Genomic DNA, 10229 nt, shown 5'->3' with positions numbered 1-10229 from the left:
CCCTCTCTTTCTTTATCCATCCATCACTCCACCTCTGCCCTCCACCTCCTCTCCCCAACAGCTCAAAAGGGACAGCTCTGACTCACCAGAGGGAAGAGTCAGCTTCTGAGGTTTCTGTTGGGAGTAGATCATGTGGGTATATCTGTGAGCCCGTATGTGTCCTGCGCGTGTGCTCCTGTGCGCACCAGGGCTGGGCCCAGTATGGCCTGCGGGGCTGTGGAGAAGGGAGCAGGGTGGCTAGAGTGGGTCACATCTGAACATCTAGTCGGAATGGGAGCTGACTCCTAGTGACACAAAGAGCCTGACCCTTGGCCACCCCTCAGTGCCCTCCTCATCCTGGGTGGTTACCTCCCAGCTCGGGGTGCTCTGCTCCTCCCTCTGGAATTCATGAGCCTTGGGGCCCAGGAGTTATATGGGGAGGAGAAAAGGTGGGGAGGCCTCAAGACTCGATGAACTGAGTCCTGCCCTTGGGGATCATAGCAGCTGTGAGACCTGAGGGTCCCAGCACCCTGGACTGGTGATACTGGCCATGGGCCTCCGAGACTCTGCCTGGGATTGGGGAGGGGTCTGTGGTTTTGGTGACTGGGTACTCGGTTTGGCCAGTGTCTTTCTCAATGTAACACTTTTTTCTTCTCCCTCTGCCTCTGCAGGTCCTCCAGAAACTGGGGAAGGCAGACGAGACAAAGGATGAGCAGTTTGAACAGTGTGTCCAGAATTTTAATAAGCAGCTGGTGAGTGTGAGTGGCCTTTGGCCTTAGGGAGCTTGTGAAAATAGAACTGTGGCTGCCAGGTAGAAAATGTCAAAAGCTGAATTTGTGGAGTAGGGGAGCTTGGAGAAGGGGATCAGTGTGAGCTGGAAAGGTCACAGAAGACTTCCTAAAGGAAGGAGCACTGGCACTGGGCGTGGCGCGTGGGAAACAGGAGGAGGCAGGGTCCTTGGTGAGACAGAAGGGTTGGTGTGGGGGGAGGGTGGGGGTTGAGTGGGCGCAGACAATAAATTGTGGTCAGACTCTGGAAAACCTTGAATGTCAAAGCAAGTGGGAGCTATGGGAGCTTCTTGTAAGGAGAGAGACATCTGCCAAGTTTGATGTGGGAACAGAGCAGACTGGGTTTGATTTGGGCACCTGCTGAGCACCAGCTATGCCTGACCGTGTAGCAGGCTTTAGGCCAAGCCATTTGCAGATGGCTTGTGGATACTTCCCAACAACTCTATGAGGCAGCCAGGCAATTTAGGCTCAGAGAAGTTAGGTAACTGGTCTAATACCATCCAAGTATTTGAAGTAGATTCAGACCCATACTTATCTGGTTCCAAGGATTGCAAGGAACTTTAAGGGCATTCTTGCCAAGTCCCTTTATAGGCCAGTGGCCACTGACAAAGGGCTTAATCACGTTGGCAGCCTGGGGGCAGTGGTTAGATACAAAAGAGGACTTCCTGATTGAAGGGCTCTGAATACCCTGACTGGGTTGTCCCTGAAACCATTCCCCCATACAGATCTGCTAAGTCTAGAATAAGCCAGTTGCTATGGCTGTGTCTGAGGAAAATAGAAAGGGGGAATAAGAGGACCCTGGTGATTCTGCCCTCCCTAGGGAGAGCCAAGGTACTAGGAAGGGAGGGAGAGCTGGGCCATGACAGTCCTGCCCCAGTGAGTGACAGATGGAGATGGGGGCCAGAAGAGGCCACGGGAATGGGATTGGGCATGGGAAGTGAGGGCAGGGTCTAAGCTCTGCTAGGAAAGGGGCAGATGGGCTCAGACTGGGGGTTGGGAGGGACCAGGCCTCTTTCTACTCCTTGTCCATGTCTGTGGTCTCGGAAAGCACTGAAGGCGTCCACCAATATCTCTGTGCTAGAATGGAACCCAGAGAAAGGAGCCTTTTTTGAGAACTCTGACAGCCCACCGCCAGGGGCTGGGGAGTATGTTGAGAGGGCCGAGGAGCATGCAGGGAGAGGGCTAGGGAACATACTGGGAGAGGGTCAGGGAGCATGCAGGGAGATAGCAAGCAAGCAAGCAGGGAGAGGGCCGAGGAGCATGCAGGGAGATGGCAAGCAAGCATGCAGGGAGAGGGTCGAGGAGCATGCTGGGAGAGGGTCCGGGAGCATGCAGGGAGAGGGCCGAGGAGCATGCTGGGAGAGGGTCAGGGAGCATGCTGGGAGATAGCAAGCAAGCAAGTAGGGAGAGGGCCGAGGAGCATGCAGGGAGAGGGCCGAGGAGCATGCTGGGAGAGGGTCAGGGAGCATGCAGGCAGAGGGCCGAGGAGCATGCTGGGAGAGGGTCAGGGAGCATGCAGAGAGAGAGCCAGGGAGAATGCAGGGAAAGGTCCCAGAAGCATGAAGAGAGAGCGAGAGCCAGGGGGCATGCTGGGAAAGCCTCCAGGGCCACCTCCACCTTCAGGAGCTTATCCCAGCACCTCCCACAGCAGTGATAGGCACCCCCATGGCTCTTGTCTTGTCCCCCAGACCAGTAGTGGGAGGTGTTTCAAGGCCCCCGTAGACACCATGACAGAGACATCTACTGGCTCTGTGGCCCTGGGTGAGCCTCTGCTTCTTGGGCCTCAGTTTTCTCATCTGCAAAATGGAGGCTTAAACGAGAAACTAGAAATCTTTGCTTCTGATTGCTTCTCCTGTAAGCCCATGGGGCACGTCCCCTATTCATCTGGTTTCCTCAGTTGTGGGATGCTGCTCTGGAAGTCTTGTAGGGATCGTGGTTACTAGAGTACCTACTGTGGACCAAGTACTGCTGTGTGTTTTACAGATATGAGCCTTGCATCCTTGAGGTGGATGCTAATATTCTCTTTATTTTCCAGATGAAGCATTTGAGGCTCAGAGAGATTAAGCAATTCTTCCAAGGCCATACAGCTGGTGTGGGGGTTTGAGGATTTAAATAAAGGGCTGTTCACTCTAGGGTTCCCACCCTGGAGTTGAGCCCCAGTCCTGAGGGCAACTGGCTGGGCTGGAGCGAAATGTTAGGGCAGCTGCTGAGCTGCAGCCTGGAGTGGCAGTGATAGGGCCACCCCAGAGGAGGCTGAGCTGTTCGGTAGAAGGTGAGGAAAGAACAGGTCTAGGAGCTGAGGTTCCCTGTGGTCTGGCCCCAGAGGTGTGACACAGTGTTGCACTCCCCATTCGTCCCCCAGAGTCATCCCCTCTGGGCAAGGATTCACTCACTGATGCTTGGGCAGAGGGGCCAGGCAGTGAGGCCAGTGCTGTGTTGGTGGCTGTCTGGTGCCTCCCTGGTTGTGGACATGGAGCGGTTACTTGAGCTGGGGCTCTGTCTACCCTCAGGTTTGGTGAGATAGCCAGCTATTCAGGGGCCAAAGGTGGTAGCAGGAAGGGGTGAGTTTGAGGTGTCATTCAAGGCTTGGGGTAACCCTCCCTTGAGAGTTAAGGTAGCCAGGCATTCTGGATGTGATTGGTGTACGGGGGTAACTGAGCTCTGGGGGGTGGGTGTTAGGATTTAGAAAGATGTGAGGGTCACTGTTCTGGAGGGAGTGAGTTCAGGGAGCTGAAGTGGACTTGGCCTTGCCACCTGCAGGGCTGTTGGGACCCTGGGAATGGTGGGGTGAAGATTGAGTATGAGAATCCTGGAAACTGATTATCTTCCTGTGAACACCAAGCACAGTGGGCCCAGCACTAATTGGGCTGGAATGGCCGGGAATATGGCCTTCAAGGAAGCAAATTACTACCCCTACTTATGGACAGGAGCCCTAGGAAAGGTATGGGTCACCTTGTTGTCACCTCCTCTCACAGCCCATAGTGGGCCTACTCAGCACTAGTCACAGTACCCCTGCCTTCCTGTCCCTGCACTGAGAAGTCCTGGGGGGCCCTTTTGTATGCTCTTTTTCCCTGAGTACTGCAAACCCAGCTCAGGCCCTCCTGAAGCCATCCAGGGTAGGCCAAGCTTTTCCTCCTGGGGGCCACCTATAGCCTGTAACCCCAGGACTCATCGTTGCTGTTTGTTTATCTGTCACTGAGGTACGTTAGGTCTCATTCCTTCTTGTCCCCAGGGTCCACCCAGAGCTCTGCTCCATGGCTATTGAGTGAAGATCCTCTGGCATTGACTACAGAGAGGCAGGAGTCAGCTGGAGCTAGAGAGGAGCCATGCAGGAGGACACAGCCCCTGCCCCTTAGGCCCACTGGGAAGATGGGGGCTCGGTCTTTAGGCCACCAGTGGGAGCTGATGTCAGGGGTGGTGGGGAGTACCCTTTTGAGGGCGGTATAGCGGGAATGTGGTGTGCTGACCAAGCTGCCTCCCTGCACAGAACTGCCCTAGGTATTGGTCCTGGGAGGGCTGTGTTGCCCTTTCAAACTCCCGAGTCTGGAACCCGGAGAGTAGGCCAAGGGGACAGTGGGTCCAGAACTTCATCCTCCCTCTAGCTGCTCTGCAGGAGTATCACAGCCCCAGGAAGCTCAGAGAGTTGTTTCTCAGACATCCCATGTGGGGGATCAAGGGAGCCAGCTTGGAAGTGAGCACACACATTCTGTGCTGGCCAGCCTGCGTGCTACCCTGCAGGAGGCAGCTCGTGCGGGAGGGCCGTGTCTGACTCTGGGTACTGACTGCGAAGCTGGCTTGGGGGCCTAGCTGCGGTTGGCACACGGGTGGCAGACTCTGGGTGGCCTCTTGCACATCTGTGCCCTGCATGCCTGCTCATAGTGTAACCTTGTTTAGGAGGCACAAGGGGCCCTGGTACAGCCTGATGCTTGGGCAAGCGCAGCACCGCACCCTGTGGGAAACGCCTTCCTTGGGGTGCAGTGTAGACAGGCACTGGGGGATGATGGGGAGGGGAGCGAGATGCTGGAGACTTGGCAGGAAGAGAAGCTGGGTGTGGAAGCACGGTCCCCAGCGAGTCAGGCCCAGCATGATGGGGGCTTTACTACCCGGCCCACGCCCCGTCATCAACCTTGTCCTCTTCCATCCTTCACCCTCCCTCTCAGCTGGGCCAGTGTCCCGAGAGACCTGGACATGACCCCCACGCTTCTCTGCACCCTGGCTAGGCCCTCCTCTTCCAGAGGCCCCTTTTCTCCCATAGGGCCGCCTCTCGTCCCTGGCATGGTGCAGTGGAAGCCCGCTGGTCTCGGGCACCACCTAAGCTTTTGGAGCAAGGTGCTGGGTGGTGATTGAACCCCCCACCCCACCCCCACCCTGGCCCACGTTTCTGTGCTCCTTGGTGACCCGGTCCTGGGTTGTCTGAGGGCAGACCTGCCGCATGCCGGTCCCACCATACATGTGCGCTGTGCTATGTGTGTGTCATTTAGCCGTGCCCTCAGTGTCTTGTGCAGGGCAGAGGGGTCTCTGTCTTCCTGTCTTCCTTACAGGGCTGAGAATAGTGCCTGAAAGAGACAGGTGCTGACAAATTCGATATCAATGTACCTTTGGGCACAGGGCTCTAGTCCTCCCAGTGCCCTGATGAGGACAGCTGACCCATGGTGGCTGTCAGGAAGGAAAGGGTGAGGTATGCGGTGTGCCCCCAGGCCCTCACCTTGTCTTCGTCTTTCTCTGCAGAATGAGGGCACCCGGCTGCAGAAGGATCTTCGGACCTACCTGGCCTCCGTCAAAGGTAAAGGGCAGACCTGGCCTGGGTGGGCCGGACTTCATGGGACACAGGGAAGGGCCTTCCCTGGGAGAGGCCTTCCCCATGTGGAGCTGATGGGCAAAGAGCTGGGAAGGGCGGCAGGGTCTGTGGGGGCGGGGCAAGGGCTGTCGTGGAGGCCCATGTACTTCCTGGGCTTTTGGGAACCCCCTGTCCCGGGCGCCCATGGCCCTACTTGCAGCATGGCCCTTCTACCCCACAGCCATGCACGAGGCTTCTAAGAAGCTGAATGAGTGTCTGCAGGAGGTGTATGAACCTGACTGGCCTGGCAGGGACGAAGCAAACAAGATTGCTGAGGTGAGCTGGGGCAGAAGGCTCCACCGTCCCACAGGGCCCTGCTGGCCTCAGCCCCCAGCCTATTGTACAGATGAAGAAACTGAGATTCTGAGAAGCCACCAAGACGTGAATGACGGGGCAAGAGCTGGCCCCCAGGCTCCTGGGAGATGAGAGCTAGGGCTGGGGTAGCTGGAGGCCCTGGGGGTGCACTCACGTGCTCTTGCCTCCTTCAGAACAATGACCTACTCTGGATGGATTACCACCAGAAGCTGGTGGACCAGGCACTGCTGACCATGGACACGTACCTGGGCCAGTTTCCAGACATCAAGGTGAGAGGCTGTCTGTCAAGCGGGCAGCCTATTCAGAGGAGCTGGAGAGGAAGAGAAGGGCTGGGATGGGGGCAGTCCAGAGCTGGCTCAGGCACCGAGGTGACTCTGTCCCCTTCGCTGGGCACATCATCCCTCCAGGGCTGCTCTCGCTGAGCTGGCCTGCCAGCCCCAGACCTTTCTCAGCTGGGAGTTTTGGGCACTGTACCTCTAGGTCTCTAGGCTATGGGAAATGACCCTATGGTGCATGTACGTGTGTGTGGCCACGCCACTGTGGAGTCTGTAGGATTGCACAAGATGTATTAAGGGAATGTCGGGCCTGGGCGTATGCCTAAAAGTACCCTGTTATAGGCTGTGTGTGCTTGGAAGGGAATGTGTAGCGTTGTAGTCACCCCTTTATCTGGATGTCTTTGTGTGATTGCACATGTTCAAAAAGCCATCTGCCTCTGCTGGGCCTGGGTATGTGCTGTAAGTTGTCAGTGTGCCAAGGTCTCCACTGAGGCCAGTGGGACCTGCGTGCTTCAGCCCTGAAGGAAGAGGTGTCTGGAGCCCAGGTAGTGACCATCATGGCTATCCCTGATTCATTGAGGGTTACGCTTTATGCCAGCCCCCTTGGCCACCTAACGCAGATGTCTCAGGCTCCCAAAAGTGTCTTGTGGGGAGTGAGGAAGGGAGGCTGATGTGATGGCCCTGGAGAAGAGAAGCCCGGGGCCAACGAGGAATCTTCAGTGATCTGAGGGCCCAGCCAGGGAAGAGGCTTGTCCGACACAGTACTGGCTGGTGGGTACTGACCAATAGGTTAATATTGCAAGGAAATGGTTTGACCTTTGTATAAGAAAGGACCACAGAAGGCACGGAATGCTCTGAAGGAGAGAGGGTGCCACCAGAAACCTTTGAGCAACAGTGTCTCAAGCATGTGTTAGACACACTTGTTGAGCCGGGGCCTGCTGTGTGGGCCCTGCGGCTTCAAATCCAGGCCCCGCACCCCCGACCCCGTTTCTCTGGGCCCAGCTGGGTCAGCATTGCAGCAGGCCGTGTGCCAGGCCTTGTTCAGCTTTCCCCTCTTCCCCAGTCACGCATCGCCAAGCGAGGGCGGAAGCTGGTGGACTATGACAGTGCCCGGCACCATTATGAGTCGCTCCAAACAGCCAAAAAGAAGGATGAAGCCAAAATTGCCAAGGTAAGGTCTGGAGAGCAGCCGGGGCAGTGTTCCGGAAGATAAAGCAGGGAGGGGATGCCCAGGACCCTGGAACTCACCTGCCCCTTGCACCCTGGCTCTCATGCTCCCCTGGGGGTGGGAACCCTTGACCCCTCTTAGGGATAGGTTCCTACCTGTGACAACTACCAGGTCCCAGAGCTAGGGTGGGGACGTGCCTGGGCCCGGGGTGAATGAGTGAAAGGTCCTTGTGGTGCGCTGGGTGAGGGCCCACCTCTGGCCCGTTCCATGATGCCCGCCCTGGCCCCTGGCCCCTCCTCTTACCCTGAGGCCACCTTCCAGAATAAGAACAGGCTTGGGTTTCGCTGGCAAGGACCCACCTGGCCTGGTGTGCTGAGTGGAATTCCATCACAGAATCCAATGTGCCCCTGTCTCCGCTGGATCAAGCCGGGTGGGGTGGGGGTGGGGGCGCACAGGACTTGGGCTTGTCACACTCTCCATATGGCCCCCCCACCACATCCACCCCACTTCCGGGCAGGATTCTGCTTGCTGAGCCTCTCTGCCCCTGCTAACAATTCTCACATTTTGCTTTGCAGTTGGAGTTCACCCCATTCTGTGCCCCGCTCGCTTGGGGCTTCCCTTAATACTCTCAGCCTGCTGTGGGGGGCTGGTGCCCTGGAGGGGCTGCCAGCTTGTCTGTCACCACGTTCGGGACGTTTGGACTTGGTGTTTAATATCTGTGTCTCTGTTTCTCTCCCCATCTCCCTCCTGTTTCTCCACTCTCCTTCGCCTTGACCTCCCCTCCCCACCAGCCTGTCTCGCTGCTTGAGAAAGCCGCCCCCCAGTGGTGTCAAGGCAAACTGCAGGCTCATCTCGTAGCTCAAACTAACCTGCTCCGAAATCAGGTGACACTGGCTTCTAACCCTGCACGTGCTGCCGCCTTCTGGTCTGTTGTCCTGTCCTTGGCACTGGGTGCCTGCCAACCCAGCAGCCCTGGGTGGGAAGGCAGGGCTGGTTTCAAATGCCTCTGCCGGGAGAGCGCCTGCTTCAGTTTGACGTGAGGTCAAACATAGGAAGCAATAGAGGCTGGGGGCTTTGGGTGACTGGGGTGGGCCTGGGGCTGTTGCCCAGCGCCCGTGTCTCTGGTAGTTCTGAGCGGCCCTGAAATCCTAGCCTCCGGGAGCCCAGGAAAACCTTGGAGCCATCTGTCTTCTGGGAGGGCTCCTGCCAGGAGGGACGTGATGTCACTAAGGATCCCTAGAACTGACATGTGTTCTCCTTTAAGCCTCATAAGAACTGTGAGGTGATCCTGAATTTACTGAGGAGACAAGCCTGCAGAGGGTCAAATCTGCCTAGGGTCCCAGAGCCGCTTAGTGGCTGCGTTGGGGCTCACTTGACTCAAGGCCTGAGCCATATTCCTAGCTCCCTGGCCCGGGGCTCTGTGTGGGTGGTCCGGCCACAGCTGGCCAGACTCATGGGGCTCTTGGGACCTGTGGGCCCCACGATGCCCCTGGGGAGAGTCTGGGAGGGCTCTTCAGTCTGGTTGGGATGCTGAGACCTGGGGTTGGCTGTTTGGGAGTTTCATGGGGGCAGTCTGCACCACAGTGGTCCCAGAGGGCTTCTTGGTGCAAAACTCCTGAAGGATACAACTACCCTGGCAGAACTCCACTCTTTTCAGGCCTCTGCTATCAGAATGGACCCAGTGTGGCCAGGGGCCGCTGGATGCAGTGTGCTGGGAGAGGTGGCCTATGGTTTGCTTACCAATGAAACTAGCGTGACTCCAGCACCCCTTCATGGTTCTGGGCTGGGGGCAGATGACCAGCCCAAACCAGGAGGTTGAGTTTCTCCCTGGGCAGCTGCGCCACTGTTTCTGGGCCACCTTCTGATTTCATCACCTCCACCCCACATGTACGAGTGCCTGTGATGTGGAGTGCTCCAGGCTTCTCATGGGCTCAGGGCCACTTTCTTACTGCCTGGTTTCTTTTAGGCCAAAACTGTGGGCTAGATTTTGAAAACAAGGTGACCCCAGGTCTCCAGGGTCTGGGGGTGGTGGCCTGGGGGGGGTGGGGGTCTTTGATAGGCCTGCTCGCCTCTGCCACAGGAGGTACAGGAGAAGCGAGGGGCTGCAGTGGACCTTTCCTGATGGACTGAGAAGCAGGCCACTGACCCAGAGCCAGGGTTTCTGCATAATTTTTCTGAAATGGGTTTGGTCAAAAAATGTATGTGCAGGAGGCCAGGTGACTCTTTTTGTTAGGAGACTTTGGGGCTCCTGGGATGGGTGTGGTTGGGGATCCTTGGGGAGCAGCAGGGCAGGCTAAAGCACGTGATCTCATCTTTGGATGTTGGACTGCAGATGTTTCAACTTTTGGCCAAATTGGCTTTCCCATTTGGATCCAATTTTTACTTGAGCATATCCTCCTTCTGCCCCCACCTTGCCTCATGCCTGGCTGGAAGTGGGAGAGCCTTCGGGGTTCCCATGGGCAGCTGGCTGGCTGTGAACTGGGCACTCCGGGCTTGGGGCTGCCCTGTTGGCTGACGACTTTGGGGAGACAGTACAACCTTGTGGGTTGTACTCTCTCGAGCTGACCAGCTCCAGGTGTCCCCCCGACCCCCTGGCTAGTTTTGAGCTGTTCTTCACACTTGCTGTAGTCTCCCAAAACCTGCCTGTGGGATCCTGGTGCCCTGCTGTGTGGTGAGTGGGCTGATTTTGGATGTGCTGTGCATGCCTGTCCATCAGCGTGTAGCAGGACCCCAGAGCTAAAGGCCTCCGCCACGTGGGCAGCTCTTCCACACTCGCTGCCACCCCAGTGCTTCTGAAAGGTCCAGGATATGAGAATGTGACCCAGAGGGAATAAAAGACTCAGGCCCAACCTCCAGGAACTCTAAAA

The 10229-nt window shown here is 57.1% G+C and overlaps 1 protein-coding gene across 26 annotated transcripts in view; it reads left to right on the top strand.

The window, feature by feature from the left end:
• Positions 1–10229, top strand: part of BIN1 (bridging integrator 1) — a 61953-nt gene that overhangs the window by 34801 nt on the left and 16923 nt on the right. For 16 of the 26 annotated variants that reach the window (XM_019632497.1, XM_019632496.1, XM_019632495.1 and 13 more), the window contains exons 2-7: positions 651–731; positions 5496–5550; positions 5786–5880; positions 6093–6188; positions 7258–7365; positions 8154–8246. In XM_019632497.1, coding sequence (XP_019488042.1) covers positions 651–731; positions 5496–5550; positions 5786–5880; positions 6093–6188; positions 7258–7365; positions 8154–8246 — 528 coding nt within the window. The remainder of the gene's footprint in view (positions 1–650; positions 732–5495; positions 5551–5785; positions 5881–6092; positions 6189–7257; positions 7366–8153; positions 8247–10229) is intronic. The other 10 variants (XM_019632501.1, XM_019632504.1, XM_019632508.1 and 7 more) reach the window with 1 other exon arrangement.

Source organism: Hipposideros armiger, unplaced genomic scaffold (genome assembly GCF_001890085.2).
Source record: "Hipposideros armiger isolate ML-2016 unplaced genomic scaffold, ASM189008v1 scaffold_1148, whole genome shotgun sequence".
In the NCBI taxonomy this organism is placed as follows: domain Eukaryota; kingdom Metazoa; phylum Chordata; class Mammalia; order Chiroptera; family Hipposideridae; genus Hipposideros; species Hipposideros armiger.
This window is presented reverse-complemented; position numbering and strand designations above follow the sequence as displayed.